Source organism: Tinamus guttatus, unplaced genomic scaffold (assembly GCF_059628265.1).
Source record: "Tinamus guttatus ecotype Peru unplaced genomic scaffold, ASM5962826v1 Tinamus_guttatus_pri_ptg000197l, whole genome shotgun sequence".
Lineage (NCBI taxonomy): Eukaryota > Metazoa > Chordata > Aves > Tinamiformes > Tinamidae > Tinamus > Tinamus guttatus.
The window spans coordinates 2,972,096-2,996,194 of NW_028288731.1; the positions used below are offsets into that span (position 1 = coordinate 2,972,096).

The 24,099-nt window shown below is 41.5% G+C and overlaps 1 protein-coding gene across 1 annotated transcript; it reads right to left on the bottom strand.

Annotated features, from left to right (window-relative positions):
- Positions 1 to 990: 990 nt before the first annotated feature.
- PTH2R (parathyroid hormone 2 receptor) lies at positions 991 to 22,159 on the bottom strand. The gene is made up of 13 exons (XM_088523780.1): positions 22,137 to 22,159; positions 18,733 to 18,835; positions 15,282 to 15,392; positions 15,091 to 15,212; positions 14,360 to 14,457; positions 13,026 to 13,209; positions 12,044 to 12,197; positions 8,946 to 9,006; positions 5,883 to 5,949; positions 4,963 to 5,057; positions 3,239 to 3,377; positions 2,140 to 2,181; positions 991 to 1,368 (listed from the first exon to the last, which is right to left on the bottom strand). Exons 2-13 carry the CDS (start codon positions 18,815 to 18,817, stop codon positions 991 to 993), a joined length of 1,536 nt encoding a protein of 511 aa, XP_088379906.1. The 5' UTR covers positions 18,818 to 18,835; positions 22,137 to 22,159.
- Between the last annotated feature and the right edge of the window lie 1,940 nt (positions 22,160 to 24,099).

Consider the following 24,099-nt stretch of genomic DNA (forward strand, 5'->3'; position numbering starts at 1 on the left):
TGCACATGAGCCCCATGGCCCCTGCACACCATCCTGCCCCAAGCCTCCTTGCTCGTTACTCACCAGCTCCAGCACTGCATGGGGCTCTGTGATGCCCGCAGGGACAGGGCTAAGCCCTGGCCCAGCTGGGACCGCGCTCAGTGCCACTGCCCGGAGCCTCAAGCACTGCCTGGCCAGGCCCAAAAAAGCAGCCCTGATCCCAGCCCCACATGCCTGCCCATCGTGGCACTCACCAGCCCTGCACAGGGCTCGGGCCATCCCCGGAACACCGCAGGGCACCGGCTGCTCCCGCTGCCAGGAAGGGGCCCCGAGCGCTGCCTCGGACTCCCGCTCAGCGCTTCCGTCCGCCCGTCGGGGCCAGTCCCACAGCTCTCCCAGCAGAACCGCAGCCCCGCGCACACCCGATACCAGCTGCTGCTCCCAGTGCCCTGTATGGCTGCAGCTCTGGCCCCAGCCCTCAGCACCGCTCCCACCCCTGCCTGGCACCAGTCTTAGTCTTTATTAAGACGGGCTTTCATGCAGCTTTAGTGCAGCTTTTCCCAGTGCCTCCGTGCGCTGGGCCTAGGGGGCCCTATGGACATTCATGCAGCCTCTGTGTACTATGTCTGCCCTGCTCCTCAAAGAAATGCAGCAGTCACTGTTCTTAAACCCAGAAATATTTACTAGGAGTGTCAGAAGTTCTCTGTTGCACAACACTGAAGAACATGGGCATTCTAGGTCTTGAAAACATGTCAATGTCAAAATATCTGGTGTTATTGTATACAAAGCCTGTAGAGTAGAATCCACTTTGTGCTTGCAACACTTGCACTGTAGAGACCATTCTCCTTAGTCAAGAGCACCATGTACAACTGAAGCACCTGCAAGCTGAGCACCACTGACAACACACATCAGCTCAAGATACAGCCTGGTGTTTATCCCATGCAATGAGATGATTCAGCCTGTGGACACAGCCATGACTAGTCAGTCATAGCCAGGGACAGCCATGAGTACTCACTGCCCTTCTTCCATTTCTCCTCTGTTCCCCTCTGTGGCGATATTCTGGAGCATAAGAGTCTCCTTCAGAGATGCATCATCCAGCTCTCTCTCTCCACCTTCCTGGTGGACCCAATGCTGAACGCAGTCATGCTCAGAATTGCTTCTTACATACCCAGGCAAATTCTCATGTGGCTCACTTGGCCTGCTCACATTTATGGAGCCTTTGGTGGAAAGGAGCAAACGGGAGCTGGCCACCACATGCGACTGGCTGCTGGTGCTATGGGTCAGGTGGGTGTGAACAGAGCCACATCTGTAATTGCCACATGGTGTTGTCTTCTTCCAATCAACAGTCAGATTCCACCTTGTCCAAGTCCTCTTGATCTCAGTCTGAACCTACCAGGAAGAACAAAGTCAGATCTAAAACTACAGGTACAACAGAAGCTTGGAATGTTCCCTATAGAGCAGCAACCCCCAAGCCACCCTGCCCTTGCATAAGGGACCCTCAGCCCATAAAAACATCCCACTCATTCTTTAATGGTGTATTGAAAGCCTTAATTATTTAAAAGCCCAATGATGTGTCATCACTTAATGGTTAAATCTAAATCCCCTTGGCTTATCCCATGGCAGCACTTCATTTGGCACTGCTGTAATCTGTTCTGGAGCAACTAGAAACCTCTCCCTCCACTGTTAACAGCCTCATGACAGATCAGATGTTATTCTCTGTAGTCATCACTGCACAGAATGAGATGACATGAAAGACTTTTTGGTTCCTGCAACATTTTCAGACAGTTTCTCACAATGCTCTTTCAATAGTATTAACAATCTGTCCCCCCCCCCAAAAAAAAATCTTATCTACAGCACTGTTATTTATCCATGAAGAAAGTTTCTGATACAAACTGATATAGCTGCTTTATAAGCAAGCAGAGATTTGAGAAGGTCATTGAGTTTTATGCATTCACATCCCTCAATCATTGAGTCACATTCTGGAACACAGGTGATACTAAAACAGTCCTAAACTCCTGGCTGGGGCTGCTCCCATACTGGGTGTAGCTCCAGGCAGTGAGAGGAACCTTGCACACATTTTACTTCATTTTCTTGGAACAACTGTTACTCAGGGCTCTAGCTTTTGAAGTCCAGTTCAATAACACTGCATTCAAAACTTACCTCCCCGTTGCAGTAACAGTAGATGACAGAAACAATGAAACCCTGAGGATAAAGCAGGAGATAACTGTCACATGCAAAGCTGTGCCAAGTCTAAGCTTCCTAGTTTTATCTGCAAATTCCTTTAAGACTTTACATCTGTTATTTCACTTGTACCAACAGAAGTACATTAGAACCTTAGGGCGAGCAGGACCAGAAGCTGGGAAGTGCTACCTTCAGAGCAAGTGCTGACCCTCACCCCACAGTGCTCCAACTCCCCTGGGCCTCCAGAGCCAGAGGGCAGCAGCAACCCACAATGCTGGCTGCCAACACTTGGAACATTCTTTGACTGTGTAAAAATGCTTCAGAAATGTTCCCTAAGCATAGCCAGGATCCATCATCCTGAGGAATAAACAGACCCTTACCAGAATAAAATGGAGGTTCACATGTTCAATACTTAAACCTACCCATAAATAAAACTGATTTGCTGTAAGTGAAATTCTCAGGAGCAAATAAGGAGACTCCCATCCTAACAGATGCCTTTGGTTAAACAAAATCATGTGGTATTGAATGTGTGTCCTATAAAGACTTACACAAACATACAAGGGAGCACAACTAACTCATATGTGATTGCAGGTGTTAAAACTTGGTCCAAACTGCTGCACAAAACAGAGTAAACACTGCAGGTCAAATGTCTCCTCCCTCCCCATCTCACTCTCACCCCCCACCTATAACAAGGGTGTAGGTTAGAGACACCATAAAGATATTAATGAATGTTTAAGATTCAAATCAAGCAATTTAAAAAGCATAGCTCATTTCATTAGACCAGTATACTAGCAAGGTATCACCTCATGCTAATTATGTCCCTACAGAAAGTACACCCAGCAACAAAGCTGTAATTCCATTTGTGACAAACTGCTTGCAAGGACAGCATGGTTCTCTTCACCTTTGTTCAAAGGTGAAATAAACAGAGCTCCTTGTTGCTCCCAGGTTTGAGAAAAATAGGCAACAATACTCTGTTGCCAGAAGCACTACAGCAGAGGGCTGTGAATTCTTGCAGAGGAGCAGAGCCCAGAGTGGAAAATGCACCTGGTGAGTAACAGTTCACCACTGCCTTGCATACCTGGAAAGAGTTGAAGAACAGCTCACAGTGCATGCGGATCTCCCAGGCAAGCCCAGTGAATGTATGGGGCAGACACACAAAGACAATGTAGTGCACACCGAAGACCAGGATGAGAACCAAGGTGGATTTTGCCAGCTTCCTACAATAAAGATAAGAGTCCTGTTCATATGCTTAAGGAGGAATTTCCTCCAGGAAATCAGGTAGTTAAAGCTAAGTCTCTTCCTGTCCCCCCTCTACTCCCAGTATACTTGCAACAAGTCATTTTCCCCATGCAAAAAGTTTAACAAGACAATACATTTAAAACAAAGCACGAAGATTTAGGCCTATTCCTCATCTCTAAACATACCTCAGCTCAATCTGCCTACATTAGCTGGTAATCCTTAAGTAACTATTTAGAAGATAAGGATTCTTGTGCAGAAGCAGGCAAATGCATCATTAGTAAGTTACACCTGCAGGGACATCTTCACTCTTTGAGGAGTAATAGTTCCCTTTAGTTATTTAGAAAGGTCTACAAGCTCACAAGCTTCAGGATTTAGCTATAGGAAACAGAATGAGTCTTAATAAATAAGGAGAATAGTGATAAACATCCTATTACAGAAAATAACCTCAAGTCAGTGGATCATGATTTGATTCTGTTCCAATTAAATAGAAGACAAAGATACCAACATGCAACTAAGGGTTTCAGTTTCCAGAGGAAAAAAATGTCACAGTAAGTTTAATCAGCTGAAGAACTTGAATGAGAAAAGCTGTGAAATTCTTGAATTTAAAAAACACAAGCCTCAAGTGCAGTTAAGACTACGACAGACATTCTGCATATAATTTGAACAGCCTCTTCAGAAGGGTATTAAAAATAGAGAGATTATAAAGAATGCAGGTGGCAGCCACTTTGCAAAGAAAACTGTATTGTGGAGCATGATTACACTGCATACCAAAGATGCTTTGGGATACAGCAGAGATCAAATTCCTCCAGATCAAAACCTCTGTGAAACACTCCTACTGCTATCCCTTTGCAACATCAGTGTCCTGTCCCCTCTGTGGCTGGCCAGCTTTCCTGCCTAACACATAAGAGCTTGTGAACATGGTTCCCCCACTTATTTACTCTATTCCGCAAAGAGCTTTCTCCCAGCCTTTTATTAAGGTACATTCTTAAATTCTGAGGATAACTTGGTCAAAGCCGCTATGATTTTAGTATTAGAAGCACCAGAATGAAGTTTCAGTAACTCAACTGAATGACAATCATGTCGATTCCCTTAATATATACATCAGAATATGTATTTAGTGATAAGACATATAACTTCCACTGGTATCTGAAAGACATAAGCTTTACATAATGACCCATACCCAGAGAGATGCTAATAAGTTTTCATAAGGGAAGAGTAAATTGTTGAAAGCATATTTCTGCAAGAATCATACAAGAGTGTGTGCTTTGGGGTACAATTCTTAAATTGGTTTAATTCACCTTTGAGAAAAAGTTCCACACAGCTGGTAGACCAAAACTAATGCAAGAATACCAGATCTCCTGCAACCACAATGAGCTTAGGACTGCACTTTAAATCTTATAGCAGAGCAGACACTTGACTCTGAATTTCCTCAGAAGTTACTTTGTCCACAAAGCTGATTCACCTTTTATGAAGGCATCTGCATGACTCATTCTGCATTGGACCACAGTTTTTACCCAGAACTACTGCAGACCTAGTCTTAAAAATCCCACCCAGAGGACATACCTGTACTGCTTTCTTGTGTCATGCCCAACAGCATGTGTCTCCCAAATTTTAGTTGCCAGAACCCGGACAGTGTTCAGGAACAAAATGAAATTCAGCTATAAAACAAAGAAATATTGCAAAGAAAAACTGCATTTAATAACCTTGGGAGTATTTTTGCAAACTTCAGGATACAGAAGAGATTTTACAGACAGTAAAAAACAAAGAACAGACACTCATCAGCTGAAAGAGGCCATTCCTTCTGTATTGTTTCTTCAGATTTAGGCCCTTCCTCAAACAGCCAGAAACAGCTAACAAGGCCTGCCTTCATGTTCAAATACAAGGTGAGTCTTGTCAATAGAATTCCTAAAGCCTCTGCAGCAAACTACTCTGAAAAGGCAATTTTAACTGTGTGGAAGGGGATGAAACTTCCATCCCCTTTCCCAACTATAGCCATAGCATAATCTTTAACAACTCATTCTGATATGGGTATTTCTTAAGTAATTATATGCAAAAACAAAGATCAATATGATGGACTAGAAAGGTTTGTTTCACATCTACTGTAGCAGGATGACAGCATGCATACCCTACCTACAGGGCTTCTTAGCATGTAATTCTGCATTACTATACCATACAAATTCAATGTGTGTTTCAAAGCACTACACCTCATTTCACTTCTAGAATGTGATGCACCACAGTGAACTGCATAGCAAGAACTTTGTTGTGATAAGCACATCCAACATGCACCACTAGGAAAAAAAACACACCATGTAAGTAAGGATAAAATCTAAACTTGCAGATCCAAGAAAGAGCAAAGTGTCTTAGCTAATATCTAAAACTGACCATACAGTTAACAGGAAATCACCATACAAAAGGCATCTCCCCTGGTTCTCCCTCAGCAAAATCAAGAAACTTCAAAAAACTGACACACATGTAAAACCTACCCCAATAGCTGCTAAAATTGGTGCTTGATAAATCCATTTGATCTCTCCAGCACTCAGCTCCCAACACCTACAATTGTAAAAGAAACCTAAAAGTTATTGACAACATAAGGAAATTAAAGTGTAGCCAAGAACAGGTCAGGTCTTGCTCATTATGGAAATCATGTGAAATGGGTGCTTCCCAGTTTTGTTAGCAAAAAACACTCAGGAAGAGTAACCTTCTTCAGTATTGCAAAGTCTATGTTATCTTCAACAAAAGAGGCAATTCTTTTGCTGGGGTTCTCTTGCTGGCACTCTTAAATATTCATAAATAAAAATACCAACCTGGAAAAAACATTCTGAGTCAGTCTTCAACCCAAGCAGTGGGGGCATTAAGTTAATAATTAAAAGAGGGAAAAGGATAAATTGTTACACACCCATGCCTAGTTTTGACAGTTTCCAATAAACTCTCGCATTCCCAAAAAAGACAAACTCATATAAACCCTTATTTGCTGCACAGTTAGTTGACTGAAGAAAGACTGGTTTTGAGCATAGATTTTTCTCTGCAGCCATTTCAAACACATATGAAACCTAAATCAGCAAACATTTTGACAATAGGCATGACATAAGTATTTGCCATGAACTTGCTTCTCATACTGCTCTACAGTTGAATACACACAACAGCATCAGCCCAAGCTCCAACTTAACGAACATTTGCTGCAAAAAAGAAAAAACACTGCATTCAAAGCAGTGCAAAGCAGGAAACTTTGCTCAGACCAAGCTACTTTATACAAGTAAGGATACCCTAGCAGCTCTGCTCCTGCCACACAGCTCTTCAGTGCAGTACATTCAACATTAGCACTGCTTTCTCTTGCTAGATCTCCATCTTTTTCCTCTGCACCTTTACCTTCTCCATCCAGCCTTGGAGGTCTTTTTGCTGTCATTGGCAAGACAGTGACATACTCATGCAAACATAAAAGTACCTGTGGATTATTTTAGGGCACCATATTTCAAATTAGTTCCTTTTCAACAGGAAAAGATGGTAAATGCTTCCCAGCAGCTTCTGCTGATACAGTCACAGATCTGGGCCTCAGCAGGGAGGCTGCTAAATCATCCCTGGAATTAGCAAACAGCAGGGTATTTCCAGGAAAGGAATTATGTTCAACAGTGGGGAAAAAAAAAAAAAATGCACCTTCACCTACTATGCGTCTCCTTACCTAAAGAAAAAGCCTGGCTGAGAATGACCTCATGTTTTAGCCAACAGTTTATAAATGGAGGGAAGTTTATAAAGAATGTTTGTGTATGGGAGGCAACAGTAAAACAAATCAAAAATATACCCTCCTGTCTCCAGAAGGGATTCTGGATTTAAGACTCTGTTGCTGAAAATAGGGCTTTAAACATTAGTGTTCTTTCCTGAAATGCATCTGCATTTCTACTTGCTTTATGGATTTATATGAGACAGGCCAGATTCCCTAGAGAACAGTTATTTACCAGGCAGGAAGTTGATGGCTTACTGCCCCTCAAAGTTGTCTCCTTTGGACTGCAACTGAAAGAGCAACATGGAGAAGTGGGTTACATCTGTCCAGGCTCAAGCTGACAGCCAATTACACCGTAACTGCCAGTCTTCTGACTGCCTTTGAGTCAAAAGCAAGCTCCTTTTTAAAGAAGTTATTTTCCATAAGAATTAAGATATCACTCCACCAAGAGGCCTTTAATTGTTTCAGTCTATGAAACACATTTGCCAACTTTCCATTTACATGATTGCCAAACAAACACTTGGATTCTCTGAAATAACCACATAGTTGTCCAATTTGTAAAATGTCCACAGATTGTGGACAAAGTTGTCTGAGCTCATGAACTAGTTATGGAACAAAATTAACAGATGACTTCTCTTTGGCAGTTGACTTTTGTGCCCTAGCTATCATCAAAAAGGCTGCTTGCCTTGTCATGACTGTAGCAACCTAAGAAGTACATGCTAGAGTGTCAGATGACACACACTGACCTTACTTAACATAGCTCTTTAAGCTTCAGGCTTTGTGCCCAGAATTTAGTCAAGCTCCAGCACATTTTACTGACAAGGCAGTACTGTAGGGCCCAGTGGAACACAGCAGCACTTATCTAAATCATCCTACCACAGACTATCTTAAACTAGGCCCAATCTTGCCATGTCTATAATCTCCTGGGATGATTTATCTGCTGCAAAGGGGAAGTATCATAGCCTGTGCACTTAAAAACTACAACTGTCTCATGCTACATTGAGATGAACATAAGGATGTACTTCTTAGTGGAGTGTTTCCATATTTACACCAATGTCCCAAAATCAGGATCAGTTCTTCTATTAAGACTACAAGCTATGTCAGCATGCCTGAAAATAGTAGCATTTTCCCAAAATTTGCCCAGTTCTGTTGTAACACTTACCAACTGTTATCCAACATCTGAATACAGGGAAGTTTGAATTATCTTAACCATTTTCTATGTCTAGCAACTCTTGAGGAAAAAAGCCTCTGCAACATGCAGTGTAAACTCAGTGCAGTGCCAACTCAGAAAACAGCCACAGCTCCCTATCCAAGGGCAACATAAGTCCTTGTATTTTCACTTAGTGACCATACTCATTCCTGCTGCCAACAGTAGTTACAAATCTTTAACAGAGATCTCGAGAACCCCTGAAACAGCAGCAGGATCCTTACAGCAAGGTCTCCTCAGGTACAAAGAGCCCAAGAATAGTTGTTTACTTACTGGCAGGTTTCTCACCACCTGTTCTGGTTTATCTTTTTGTCTGCCATAAATCATTTAAGTTAACTTTTTAACTGGATGTTGGATATTTTCAATTGGATATTAAAGAAAACACGACCATCTCACCCCTGCTTTCCTGAAGTAAATGCAAATTATCCAAAGACCCTGTTACTCTTTTTTTTTCATTTGTGTTTCCATCACTGAGCCAACAGAACAAGTTACACCTTTTGGATTAAGGTATTTTGGTAGGTATGAGTAAGAGCAGGTGCTAGACAAAGCACACAAACAGAAAGATGGAAACAAGTTCAACTGTTTCTTGCAGAGCAAACCAGGTCTCCTTCCTTTTTTGCTTACCTTGCATCCACTACTGCTGCACGAGCCACTGCCCAGGCCACAACAAAGACAGCTGGAAATCCTGCCAAAAAATAGCATTTTAATTAGCATTTAAGAACTAGATCAGCCCAGTTTCAGTCCTGAAGTATAACTACTTCTGAAAATTTGATTACATAGGTTTCCACAGAACATATCTTACCTAGTGAAAAAGTACTACTGGTAAGCATGCTTATTCTTATCCTTTCTCTGACTCCAATCTCACTGTGTCATCACATTAAAGAAAATATTGCTGTGGTTTCAGCCCACCCAGCCCAACAAAGAATTCACAAAGCTTCCCATCTTCTTGCCAGCATCTAAGGCAAACTGGTCATGCCAATTTAGTTCTGGAAGAACAAGGACCTACTTAAACCAAGGTTAACAATAGCCACCCTGTGGTGCTCTCATTAAGTTTAATGGCTGTTTTTGCTGTTGACTTCAGCAAAATGAATACAAAAAGAATCTACTGTGACATCTCTAAAAGGAAGAATATTTGCTACCTCAGTAAAAGATGCAAAGCTACTTAACTTTCCAATTTCTGTAAAAACTTGGATTTACCCCTCCCAGTGGCAGAGGGGCTCTTTAGTCAGACCAAGGCTTGTGTATGTTTAACATGAAGTTCCAACCTTTATTTTGCAAGTTCATGGCATGACTGGGAAATGGAAGCACATGGTAGCTAACTGCACACAGACAGATCATACAGGCTACAGTGACAAGCAGTGTCTCTCAACACTAACTTTTTACATTAATACTGGCCAGAGAAATACAGCAGTTGAGAACACTTCTGTTTCATAATCATATCAGCTCAAAAAGCTCCAATTTCTGAGAAGCAATATGTAAGGAAACTGATTAATGCGAAAGGCTCAGGAAAGCAATACATTTGCAGAGATGTAGCTAGAATTGCAATGGAAGTTAATAAGAGTTCTAATGAAAATTACTTCCTTCCTTGAGTTAATGGAAATAGCACTACAGTTATGTGACTGCACTTGAAAGCACTGATGGAAGTAAAGGAATTATTTGCAGCAATGTGGTACCCTAATATGAGTTCTTTGTCATTTTTTAACGATTTAATAAAAAACTAAGCTTTAAAAGGACAAAAATTCTCTACAACAGCTTCAGTATTCCAAGAATTATGATTTCTAGTCTCTCTGAAAGCCTGCATATTCTGAGAAATTATTTTCTCTGTAGAGACTAGATATATCATAAGCTCCATTAGCTCACATGGAATCCTTCTGAACCTTTCACAATGGCAGAAGAGGCAGACCCTGGCTGATTTCTAGTGATGCCTGAATGGTTCTCCTTGGAACAAGTGTTCCCAGATTCATTCATACCAAGCAATACCTTCGAAATCAGTGAAGTGGCAGACTACAAACAGAAAATGCCAAGACAGCAGAAAATAGCTGAGATGGTTACTGAGAAAATGAAGGGTAAGCAAAGAATCCTTCATCTTACTTGGGCTGCTGTAACACAGACCAGAAACATTGCTTCTGTCAGTCACACATTATTTACCTGACCAAAACATCTGCCAGCTGAATTTCTCAGAGGTGGTTTATCAGGGAACTAACAAGAAGGATCAGCAAGTGAAAAATCTGTTCACACCTAAGATGGAAGAAAGGACAAACTTCACTGATCTCTTTGCTCAAAGAGTAGCAGGCATTTTGAGGATGCCTCAGAAGCACGTTACTCTACAAGCCTCCCTCACAAAATCAGGTCCCTAGAATTTGGAATGGCCCCACAACTAGTGAGCATTAGGTGCAGCAATGAGCCAGGAGTGTTATTCCCATGCAATGCACTTGCCCTGAACAGGCACCGTGAATCAGCCTTGAAATTTGCTGCAATGTTTCCAAAGAGGGTGTCCAGCACTTGCAAAGCCCTTATATCCACTCTGTGTTCTCCAACAGCCTTAGCTGTGCTAAAGAGGGATGGTACAGGGCAACACAAAGAAGACCTGCATGCACACCACTGTGGAGTTCACCACAAAGAATTTGCCCTTTAATTCCCACTGCTCACTAGCTGTTGCTCTTGCCTGAAGAGAACTACAGGTTCCAGTTAAAAATCCAGCAAAATGATGTGAAAATGGTGAACTGGTTAAGTACTATCAATATTTTGATCAAAAAGCAGGACACTTGCAAAGACTGCCATCTCAAAGAAAAAAACAAGGTTTGAAGCATCAAGATTTCTTACAATATAGGACTGACTTTTCCACTAATTTTCAATGCAAGAAATATCAGGCAAACTCCATTAAGAAACTACTTTAAGAGTTCCCCTCCCCAAGTCCCACTTGACATGAAAATGACCATTAAAACAAATATTGCTTTCCTCCTCTGAAAACACAAATCAAGCATTTCTGTAATTTAAATACAGAGACCATAAATTACGAGCAAAACCACAAAATGATGGCTAGAACACACCAAAATGCCTGCTCAAACATGAATTTACTGAAGTGACCTAACCTTTCAAAAGAAATTATATTCTGTCAGTTTATAAGGAAAAGGACTAATCAATTACTATATTCACTTCCTTTCAAAGGCAGGCTACAATTCCCTGAAAAAGGACTATGAACTGCAGTACATTTATATGCACCTATTGATACAGACATTTTTCCCCAGAGGTGCTCGTTACAGGTAAGCCTCTATTTACAGCACCTTGTTTAAAAATTTCTTAAACCAAGGCACGAAGCATCAATGGTCAGGTAAAAATAAGACACAGTGATCTAAGACGTGGATCACCAATGGAGCAATGATAAAGGACTGAGGACAGCACATTTCCATTTCCAGTCACTTAAGACCACATGTTCTTACATTCATCTACAGAATTCTCAAAGTATATCCCTAACCTGTGCTAGGGTTGGGAAGGATTTGCTTCTGACCTCAACACTGCACAAATTAGAGACGTATGACTCTCACCATTCACAGGGTAGGTCAGAGGAGCTAACTAACATGCAGAAGGCCACGTAGCAGTGCCAAAGATGATAATGCAACCCAGCCAGCCATGCTTTAAGTTTCATGCACTGAAATACAAAGAGTGCATTCCCAAAGCCATCTCTGCCTCAAAAATGCATAAGAAAAACCCAAGTGCCTTACCCCAGCCTATCAAGATAAAGCCCCAGAGGTACTTGCTATCCGAAAAGAAAGCAACAAAGATTAGGCTGTGTAAATAGAGGCCTTCCACCAAGATCCAGTAGTAGTTGGTGGACAAGAAGTAAATGAAGGTCACTACAGCAATCTTGCACCCAACCTGTTAAGCAAAACTATGAGTTAGCACAACACAATATAGCAATCTGCCTTGTACCACAAGTGCTCTGCTGATTTTTCATGTCTCATGCACAGAAACATTTAACAGAAACCATCTCTAAAAAGAGAACCAACAAAAACCATTTTTATCTTCAGAAGTTGAGGAGCACATGAACACCTGCAAAGATGTAGCAGGTCAACACTGAGAAGTACTGTGCAGGTATACCCATGGCCTCAGACCTGCTGTGCCAGGGTAGCCTGCAGCAATCTGCTGCTGCCATGCCAGGTTTCACTTGAGTACAGGAGGTCACATCAGGAGGGCAACTTATGAGTAAAGAGAAGATTCCATCAGCCTCGCTACTACAAATCCATTAACGAGGTTAGGCTAGAAAGCAGAAGCATTTGGGGGAGGGCGATTTTCAAGTATGATTTAAGAAACACAAGTCAAGCTCCACTTTTCTCATCTTGATATTTAGATGGGGGCAAGGGAATCTAAGGGATTTCTCAGAAGTACTAGACTGATTCAGTGCTGTCATTATATGCTTTTGAAAGATCTCACCATGCACTGAAAAATGCACGATAGCTATAGGAACCCAAGTCTTAAAACAAAGTCCTTGCCTCCATTTCAAGAGTGGGACTTCAGAGCCCACGATAGCCCATAGAATCTTCACCTCATTTCCAAACAGAACAAGTTTTCCACCATGGATTTACACTGCCTAAAAGCTTAATCTCATTTCTCACTCATTTGAATCCATTTTTCAAAGCAGTACAAGTTAACACACAAACAGTCTGGCTCACATGCTCATTAACCCCGCTGGTAACTTGTGCTTACATATTGTGACCTGTCTGCAGGAGCTACTGCAATGCTTTGGAGATCATCTGCTGGTAGGGCCTCCAGCTCTTTGATCCCTAGGTGAGCCTGCACCACTTTGTCCTTGATAAAGATGCTGACAGCTCTTAGCATGAAGGAGACAAACAGGTGCAGGTGGATGTAATTTCTGGTGCAGTGCAGTCGCCTGTAGGAAGAAAGTATGTAAAAAAGCTTATTAAAAAGAAAACAAATTCTTCCACAGATATTTACGAAAGTCAGAATTGAGGAATTCTTAATATAATTCCAACAAGGAGGTTTACATGGCAAAATAAAGTGGGTCTTCCAGCAAGGAAGATTGCCAGTCTCTCTTAATTGTGGGCTATCATATTGGCGATATACACCACCTACTAAGGGAATTCGGAGATGAATTCTGGTACCTAATGCCATGCAGATAGGCCCAGCAGGAATCCAGAAGTCATACAGTTGTGCTAACAGGGCACTGATGAGCAGCAAGTTGCTTCAGCTCAGACTCAGCATTATACAAACAGGTCTCAAAAGCTTCAGAGTGTTCCGCTGCAGAGTGTGCAGAACAAAACTTACAGCCTTTGTGCTTAGCCAAGAAGACAGATGTCACTAGTTACTCTAACTCCTCAGCTCCCTCATCATTTATCCACTAGTGTAACAGGACTGCAAAACATTCATATCGACCAGATTGACAGCCTCTGAAGCACAGATTTATTACTATCCCTTTGCTAACATTTCCACATTTGAAAATACAAGGGAGTATTTATAATGTCACCTCTGCAAGTGGGGATATTCACAGTATAACTACTGAAGAGAAGTTGACTTGTGTCTCTAAGACAACTAGTCTCAAGAGGAACCATACCACATTTGTGAGACTAGTCAATTTCTGCTTTACAGGTTTCTTTTCCCCAGTTCAAAAAACCCAAATTATCTAAAGCTTAGGAATACTGAATACCCTCTTCTTCACAACAGGATGCAATAACTTCAGTGGATAAGTCCATATTGCCATATCACAATTACATTTTTGTGAAATACACCAATAAACTTGGAAAAATATCCAGTTCATTTTCATACTCATTTACCTTAGCATCCACAGTTCTGAAAAATAACAAACCTTTGCTACTGGCAGGTTGAAAAGACTAAGTATTTTAATAAAAGTATTTCAAGAAAGTTTTGTATCTGTAGTTCAGTGCACATAGTATGTCATATACACAGCATCTTCTCGGCATCTCTGACAAAGAATTAAGCACTTAACACCCATAAAAAGGATGTGTCCTTCTACAAAGGAAAAGGAAAAAATGTAACTCTACAGGTGAGCCAGTCTCACCTACCTGAAGTAGCCAATGATGAAAATAGCCACTGTCAGAGAGGTGAAGGAGATGGAGTATCCTACAGTATACATTACATAGAGACGATCAAAGAACTCCCTCTGGAAAAGAAAAACCAGCACCATTTCCACATTCCTTGAAAATGAATGTGTTTAAGAGCTCCTTGCTATTTCGTAGGTTACACATCTGCTTATCTCCTTTTACAATAGATAGCTAGGCAAAATTCCCAGTTTAAAACAATCTCAATTTCTAAATTCTGCATATCTCATACTGCCTCAGATTCAAAAAGATTTTACCTTCAAGAAAATATCATAGGATTTTTTTTTAAGCTGGCTCTCTGGTGCTATGAGCCAACAGGGAAGAAGCTTTTGAAGACTTTACATCAGTTACAAGAGAATTTCTGCTGACAGTCACTGAAAGTGATTTTAAGTGAATGCTAGTGCTTGTTTAAATTCATTTTGTGGTAGTCAGAAGCATTTCCAAGCCAATAAGGCTTAAAGTCATTGTACTAGCTGCTTCCCTCACTTCAACATTATGTTAGCAAAGCCTCTTCAGTAGTTAGTTACTAAAAAACTACTGCTTTCCATCAGAACATGAATTTATGCAATGAAGGCAGTCACACTAACAGCATAAGAAAAAGGTAAAAAAAAAAATAGGTAACGCACACAGTAAGAAGTCTGTTCTTTATCTCTCTAAACTTGGCAACTTTATCAATACCTGAGAAGGTTCAATACCTTTCTTGAGATGATTTCTGGCTGTAAGAAGTGAAGGCATTCAGAATAATTGGCCCATGTTCTGTTTAAGCTCTGCACGAAGTCCCATGTTCCATTGAGGCTGCAGTATCTGAAAGCTACTCCTGAAAGAAGTTGTTAGTTCAGTTTGGTCCTTCACTCTGCTTACAAAATCCAGAATTACAGAACTGTACCTTTGTGATTGAAATCATACACATAATGAGGGCATGGAACAGCTAACATTTTTCCCACAGATCCTCTTGGCCAACAGATGAGACCATCCCATTCTGGAAGGCAGTCTCCTTCTGAAAAAAGGCAGAAAGATAATAAGAATGCATAAGACGCAAGACTTTCCAATGCATCTTACTTTACCATGCAGTCATGCCCAGTTCAAATTTGTTATTTAAGAGCCAAAACACTTCAGCTTCGGGCCACTAAAATGCATAAGTGATGAATCTGACATACAAGGAAAGGCTGAGATAGTTGGCATCACTTAATCTCAAGAAGAGAAGGCTCAGGGCATTAAGAGGGAATATTATCGTGCATAAATACCTGATGGGAGAGTAAAGAAAACAATTTTCTGTATTACCTGGTAAAAACAAAACAGGCAACGGACACATACTGAAAAACAGAAGTTCCACTTAGAGAAATTTTACTATACAAGTGACTACCACTGGAACAGATTAACCAGGGAGGCTGTGGAATCTCTATCATAGGAGACACTCAAGCCCCAAATAAACACAGGCCGGAGCAACTTGCTCTAAGTAACCCTGCTTTGGGCAGGGAAGTTGGAAGAAAGGCTCAGCTCTTCAGATACCCCTTCCAACATCAGCAATTCTATGACTCCTAGCTGGTGTCATCAGCACAGCTTTTGTCAAGATTGTGCTATACACGGGAGTGTTAACCAAGAAAATACTGCAGAGCAAGTGTACAGCCATTTTTTTGCAGGCCTCTAGTCTTGCTGCAACTAAGATGTGCATTCAACTCCATGGCACTTTTAGTTGCTTTTCTGCAAATGAGACATCCAGTTATAACTTCTCCTACCACAGAAGTATTTTCCTCTGCCCTACAGACACCTTTATTTCCTGCTCTCCACCTATTTACCTTTTCTCATTATGTCAATGGGCAAAACAGGCATCTAAGTTGATTTGAGGTGAAAAACTACATCCATTTGCATGCTGGTGTTTTGTCTTTTATGCTGTCAGGGCTGGGCCATTCATCACAGAGACAAAACCACACTTGACCCTGAACACTTAAGTACTCAAAGCTGAATGAGACAAGCTTCATATTTCATTTTTGAAGAGAGGTCAAGGGCCTTTTCTGAGTGGATAAAGGAAGTTATTTTATGAATGAAATACACTCGAGTTTAATCAGAAATTAGCTCTGTACCCTTGTATTTTTCAGGCAATAGAGAAAGCCTGCTGGAATTTCTTGTATTTCGGGCCCTATAGACTTACTATTATAAAAGAACATAACAAGAAAGCAAGATTTGGAAATACCTATGCACAGTAAGAGAGGGAGGGATTATTACCAATGCAATTTTGAGGAAACTACCAAAGACAACATCTCCAGATATACACCACCTTAAAAGAAAGTCACTAAAACAGCACTTGGGCTTTTCTTTTCATTAATTTTTCTTCCCCAGTTATTCTTCCCTGGTATATTCTTCCTCAGTAAGAAGGGACTTAGAGAAACACATCATTGATCCACGTTAGTACTCAAAATATAGATTCTTTTTGATCATCTCTGTTGTGCTGTCATTTGGCAAACATGACCATTGCTATGCTCATGCTATATTGATGGCATTTAATTTTAATGCCATTTTACCAGTAATTCCCACAGCAGGCACAGGTTTCAGTAAGTAGCACGTTTATCACAATTGTTTCATACATGAGCTGTTTGGATTAATTTGACACAACCAAAGTAGTCAAGTGACCTTCTGTGCATGACAAAATGGCTAATGATTTACTAAGCTCCTCTAAATTAACACCATTATTTTTTCCTATCCTAATGCTTTCCATGTGTCAGGACAAAGATTAATAGCTTGTCCTTTAAGTAGTACCATGCAAATAGATTTAAGAGTGGAACAGGAATACAGATGTCTTCCCGCTCATTCATCCTTCAGAACTTTCATTTTTTCCCCTTTTTTATGAAATACTGCTAGTGCTACTAGTAATGTCATTGTGGTTGACATCAGCACTATGGTTTATTGTAGATTTACTGTGCTCTTTACTACACTTCATTAACATATCTATGGTTAGTTCTGGCAATTATGTTTTCTTAACCAAAAGCCAAAGAATACCAGCAAGATTAAGAAAGCTTTATTCTCCCCCAAATCTTTTTGCTCCATATCTCAAGTCTTCAGCATGAATCTCTGTTCTAATAAATCCCAATAGTTCCTTGGTATTTTGAAAATTGCTCAAGCCCTGCATTTAAGCAAGGTTATATGCTCTAAGATGCTGTGCTTGTACAAAACACACACATCTTTCTAGCAAGTGCAAGACCGTAGAATAAGGGCAAAAATATTTTTGTAGTCCATATTTTGGTTGGTGAGATCATCAGGACTGAAGGAAGGTCATTTGAGTGGCAAAAAAACAAATGCCAAAAAAGAAAACAAGAATCTGGGTGATTCTTACACAAATCAAGAAATTCTGGGAAGACTGGAGCATTTGTGAAATGTACTCATCAAGCAACTACTAAAGAGGAAAGAATACTAACTGCTACCATATAAGACAACTGCCCTCAGCAATTGCTTGACGCCTGGGTAAATTGTTAACACAGTCTTCTCATCCTTTCAACAAAGGACATGGTAGTTGTGCTGTACAGACATCCGAGAACCATCTTTAAATTAAGGTGTTCAAAGAGGATTAGTATCTAACAGCAGGAGCAGCATGATCAGTTTGTGCAGTGTTGCCAACCTCTCAGACATTCCCCATACCATCTATACAGACATCTCAGCTGTGCCTTCATTGCTAATGTGGCACCTGGCAGGGACCTGGACTATAAAATGTAAAACAGTGAGCAACTAAAACTGGGCCAAGATAGAAACCTACAAATGCAGAATAGTGTAGACAACAGAAGGCAAGAAATTCTTGAGCTACTTATTGGTAGAAGAACTAATCCACTTCGGTCCCTATGTTACAATTCCAGAGTGCTCCTAACTAGCAGAATTAAATCCTTTCGGACAGCTGTAGTAAAGTCAGGGAAAAATTATTTTTTAACAAAGCTTCTGGAGACATATGGCATTTGTTTCTCTACTTCTGACATAGACTAAAATCCCAGGATTTAGGTGCACACCCTCTCAGTAGCAGCCAGAGATCATGCCAAAGAATTTTTAGGTCTTCCACAGCTGCATGAAAAAGAGGCACATGACATATGACTTGTGTGTGTCCTGAAGACATTGCATAGCTTGACCATAGACTGAAGAAATTATCTCTTTCATTCAGCATGAGAAGAAAAATATTCTTGTCTGTATTTACATACATGCAATAAGTGTCCCTAAGCAAGCACTGAATATGGAAAGCTAGAACTTCCCATTGTCAGCTCCTTTACCCTTTCTGTGGGCCAAAACATTTGAAGGATTTGATAACTTAAAATTCTTAGGGAAAAGAATAAAAATTAGAGTCACTTAACCTGGCACCTTACCTCCCTCTTGCAGCTCAGCACTAATATTCAATTCACATTGAACTTTGGCTTCCAAGAGAAGATAAATCTGCTCCTCCATAGTCATTATGTCCTCAGTATCAACCTGATGAAGGGGAAGTCCATAAGAAACAGGTTGTGACTTGATTAGAGTCAAATATTTGTGTCCCCAAAAGGAGAGGATTATAATATAAGAAATCAGGTGCTATTAGAACACACACTAGTTTTTTTTTTGTTTAAGATTAAAAATGCAAGTGACAACATTAACCAACACAGGAAAAAGTTTATAACCAACTCTTCTGCTGACCACTCTGACTTCAAACAAGCAGGATGCTTTTCTATGTTTTCTCCCAACTCAGTGAATTTAAGCAGTGGCAAAGTCTTCCCACATCTCCTCTTAGAAGGACCTACAGGCAAGTAAAGTGAATTCTTTTTTGCATGTAGCACCTAAGGGAAGCTTGCTAACACTGTCCTGTAAGAAAAAACAATGGATAGGTTTCAAGAAATACACATGCATGGTAGAAATATATACTTGCACAATAATGCCATCTCTAAGGAGTACTGGACACCATCTCTATAATTAGAGGACAAGTTACATGAACAGACCTGTGAAAAGCGAGCACAACATGAGTTCTTCCCACAGCAAACTCCTCAACACCTGAAATGCCTTAACATTCTATGAATCACATCCACAAAAGCCACAAATCAACAGGCTGTAACATCTATCACCCAATAAAAGGCTGAGAAGAGCTGAAACTGTTCAGCCCGAGAACAAGTAGCTCAGGGGATTGTGCCAATGCACGTGAGTATCTGAAGGGAAGGAGCAATGAAGATGGTCTTTTCAGTGGTATCCAGGACAAAAAGCAATGGGCACAAACTGAAACACAGGAAGGTCCATCTGAATATAAGATGATGTGAGATTATCTCCTCTCCCTGCTCCAGCTGCTGCTAAATACACACAAGCTTCAGGCAGGAACCACCTTGCCAAGCTATGACTTGGCCAACATGTTCAAAGTTATTAGTTACTCACACAAGACAATAGCTGCTTAAGTATGCAAAAGCTTATTAGTCCTCTCCAACAAGTCATTAGATAATGATCCATCACCATGAATTAGAACAGCTTCAAGGAATGACACTGTCTTATATCATCAATTGCAATAATTAAGATGTGTTCTGCTCAGGATGAACCAAATCATCCAGGTTATTACCATAATTCCACTTCTTACCATAATCATAACTTCAGAAGTACATACAGAAGAAAACATTATCTTACCACTACAAAAACACCAGACCCAGCTTTTTTAAAAAAACAGCTGGGTCACTAGCAGATAAGTTGCTCAGCAACCACATAATTGTAAGAACAAAATATTTTAAAGATCTGTTCTATTTTAAGCCTCCACAACTCTGCCTTAAAGATATTTCATTCATCTGCCAGAATTTTCCAGTTATCACTCACTCAGATCAATCTCCATCACAACTTCAGCTGCACGCTAACAACAGAATCTGCTGTTCAACTGCTTCTCCCACGCAGAAGTGACATCTCTCCAGCTCAAGGGCTGTCTGACTACTCCCAGGACTTTTTTTTTTTTTTAAGGAAAAATGCATGATGGAGCCAAGGAGAGGAAGCCCTCTGGAAAGAAAGGAAGCAAAGGCAAGCATAAGGCCTCATCTATCTGAAAAAGCACTTTCTCACTTCACTGTGGTATTTGCAGTTATTTAAGTGCACTTACTTAACCAAGTAGAGACAAAAAGGCATCCAGTAGTCTATACTACGATAAGCCAGAATCCAGGCTTATCTTTCTTAGGATCAGGTAAGAACTTGGAGCAATAATCAGTTGGTCTGGGCACCAAATTTGTGAACACAGGAAAGAGGGGGCAGACATTTCCAAATCTCTTTAAGGAGCTGGACAGAGAAGGTCTTGCTTTTGTGCCCTCAGCACTGCATAACACTGCTAAGCCTGCATCATAGTGTTAAACTATTACCCTCTTGCTGCTGAGCTCACAGCTGAGAAGTAAAGACTTACAGAGAATTTGGACTTTTTCCTTCCTAGAGAATTTAGCAACAAGGACTTCTGCACAAGAAGGCTGCATAACAACACACCAAAATAAAGGGACCCCACTGAAAGCTCCATGCTGATGCTTCACTTCAAAGAGGGCTCCAATAGACTTAACTGCTAGGAAAGGATACAGCAGATCTTGAGTAGTCTTATCTACAGGCTTCAGTAAAGGCACTAACAATGCCAAGCAACATGACAAAGGCAATACTTACAGAAGCACCAGATTATCAGTGTGGAAGACTAGCAAACACCTTGGTCAAAGGTATAACACAAAGGGAATATCTCTTTTCTTGGTGGTTGAATCAAAATGGTTTAGCCCAGCACCAAACAAATAGTTTGGGGACTGAAAAGTTACACAGGACTTTTTTCCACATAACCAGCAAACAAGTAGAGAACATGTATACACTGCCTTCAAAATACATGCGCTGTGAAAAAGGAAATCCATTTTTACTGTGAAATGAGTAGAACACATGCAGAACTAGAAGCATATCACTCCTTGGTAAGGCAAATTTCAGTTCTATTACCTGATTATATTTAAGTCCCTATGTCTCTTTGCCATTCATAGCAAACAGCTGACTCTCAAAGGAGTCCAAAACTCATCAGGCACACGGGAATTTCATGTAATGCAATTGTACAAACGTCCTCTTTCTGTGTAAAAACCTTCATGCTTTTACACTCATCAGACAAGTTCCCGAGGCTTCCTCCTTTCCAAGCACTGCCCGCCTCACAACTAAATGCACCCTCACCCTGCCATTGCTATGCTGTGTGTTTTTTACACGCAGCACCATCTATTGTCTCTGCTCGAACTGAAACTGTGTTTTACACTTTGGCACAAACAGGTGCTCCCTGTTGCCAATCCCGAGAGGCTCCTGGCAGACTCCCGAGAAGGCCCGCGACCCTGGGTCCGGGTTCATACCAGAGTCCAGCCCGTTCCTCTGGCAGGCAGAATGAAGAACAGAACTACAGAAACTCTCTGTTACAAGAAAATACACACCACGCACCTTGGCCGCCCGCAAGTTTTCCCCTACTTCAAGGTAAAGCAACCCCAAGCGTTGTTCAAGCGTTAAAAACAGCTGTGAACAGACAAGGAGGAAAGCCCCGAGCAGGGCTGCAGCATAGGCTCTGAAAGAGACCCTTAAAGAGCCTTTTAAAGTGTTTCTATTAAAGACTCCGAAAGAGCCTTTAAAGCGCTCTTAATAGGCACCGACTTGAAGGCAGGCAGGCAGGCGCTTTACTTCAGCGGGCTCTAAGGGCCGCCGCACACAAAAACCGCCCAGAGGCAACGGTCCGTCCCGCGGGCAACGGCCGCGCCGCCCCCCCTCACCCTGCCCGTCCCCTCGCCGCTCCCACCTGTGCCGCAGAGAGCAGGCACCCGCTCAGCGCCAGCCAGCCCAGGACGCGCCGCGTGCCGGTGGCCGTGGCCATGTCGCCACCGTGGCCCTCTCCCCGGCCGCAACTTCGCCCCCCCGGGCGCTCCGGCAGCAACAAGCGGTCCCGCGCTCTGCGCCCTCGCTTTTATAGCTGCCGCGCGCGCATGCGCGCTGCTCCCGCGCGCCCGTCCCGACCGTTAGCGGGTAACGGCCGCCTCAACGGCCTGAGCGAGGGGCTGTCTGCGCGGGCGAGCGTGTGGAGTTAGTGCTTGCGTCTGGTCTTTGAATGACTCCTCAATTCATCGGCTAATGAGATAAAAGAGGGCACCGCCGGGAAGTATTTCACCATTTATGCTGTTTCTGTAAGCGGGAAAGGATGTCACGCTGAATACAGCAGTTAGTTAAATCCAGGCATTCGTGAGATTCGCTCACAGGACACTTACTCGAACTCTGTCCTCAGCATCACTCACTTGGACTACAGTGAAAAATCGTGCCACACATCTAACCACAACTCCATTTCTAAGCACCATATGTAATAAAAGTCACTGCTGGTATCCAGGACTGGCTGCACTCTCAAAAATATTCTGGCTGGATCTTCAAAAAAGTGGAACACCAGAGAGAGGTTTTACTGATAAACTCAAGATCTCTGCTCCTTCAAAAAAGTGGAACACCAGAGAGAGGTTTTACTGATAAACTCAAGATCTCTGCTCCCTCCTTGTACTCCTAACCTCTGTGCCTGTCTGCGGAGCTGTTCGATGAGGGCATGGATACTTTCAGAGCTTCCAAGCAGAAACAAAAGGTAGAAAACACTTGCCGTAATCTTTTATCCTCTGTTTCTGACCATCTTGGACCTGTGATCAGGATCCCGTTCCTTTTTTTCCTGAACTGACTCATGCTTGTTTTTTATGGACAGTAGGACTTCCCATTTATTATTTTTCTGTGACAAGTGAGTGAATGTTGTCATCGGAGCGTGATTTCCTGACGCTATAGCAAAGACTGTTAGTCCTCATGATCTGACTCATATTACTACAAACACTCATTCAATTACACACCAAGGAACTCGGGCATTGTGGGGGGATTTAGAAACAATGTATATCCTTAAATTAATTTTTATTACTGTTTTACAAACATTTTGATAAGTCTTCTAAACAGAGCTGATAAATGCCCTATATAATTATTTCTGAATGAAATAGAAGCTGGCTTCTGTCTTTGGCATTATAAGCCGATTACAGTTTTCTTCATAAAGACATCACAACCCCGCAGTAGGATTGTGCATCTAAGCTAAACACAGCAAGTAATTAATTACCTTTAGGGGAAATCACCATGAGAAGTCCCAAAAGACGCAATCCTGCAATATGTACTTTGGAATTACTGTCAAGCATGTTTCTAAAAGCGCAAATATACAGATTGTTCTTTCTTCTTGATTTAGCAAGGAGTACCAGCTTAGAAATGTCACTTAGGAAAATCTCTTCAGGTTCAGTGCACCTGCAAAAGCAGGTTTATTTGTGTATGCAACTGTAAAGGGGCGGCTAATATTGAGACAAGACAGACAGCCAAATTGTATGTTGAATACACATTCATAAAATAGCAAGAAGATCTTGCTCCTTAGTAGCCTGTTCTGCATTAAATGGAAACTGTTTCCAAACCCTTACTTGAACTAGCAGTCTTAATTGAAGGAATTCCTTCAATGGCACCAACACAGAATAGGTGAAGAGAACTAATACCTTTTTTTTTTTTTTTTTTTTCATGAAGTCTATAATTCACTCACATTAATTTTAGACTTGTATTCTTTCCATTCTACATCTTGCATTCTTATTTGTCGCTGCCTGTACCCACGCAGAATGAGTGGGAAAAAAATAATAAGTGCTGTCAGGCAGCCTGGCAATGCCAAGCCTCTGTTCAACATCGCTGTTAATTTACAATGGGAGGGCAATAATCTCTAG

Bases quoted from the DNA above. Each gene is read 5' to 3' on its own strand.
- PTH2R (XM_088523780.1), bottom strand. From the start codon at position 18,817: ATGACTATGGAGGAGCAGATTTATCTTCTCTTGGAAGCCAAAGTTCAA. The intron at 14,458-15,090 runs GTATTGAACCTT...TTTCTTTTCCAG, and splicing joins CAGAAATCATCTCAAGAAAG to AGGGAGTTCTTTGATCGTCT. The intron at 13,210-14,359 runs GTAGGTGAGACT...TTCTTCCTACAG, and splicing joins TTCATCATTGGCTACTTCAG to GCGACTGCACTGCACCAGAA.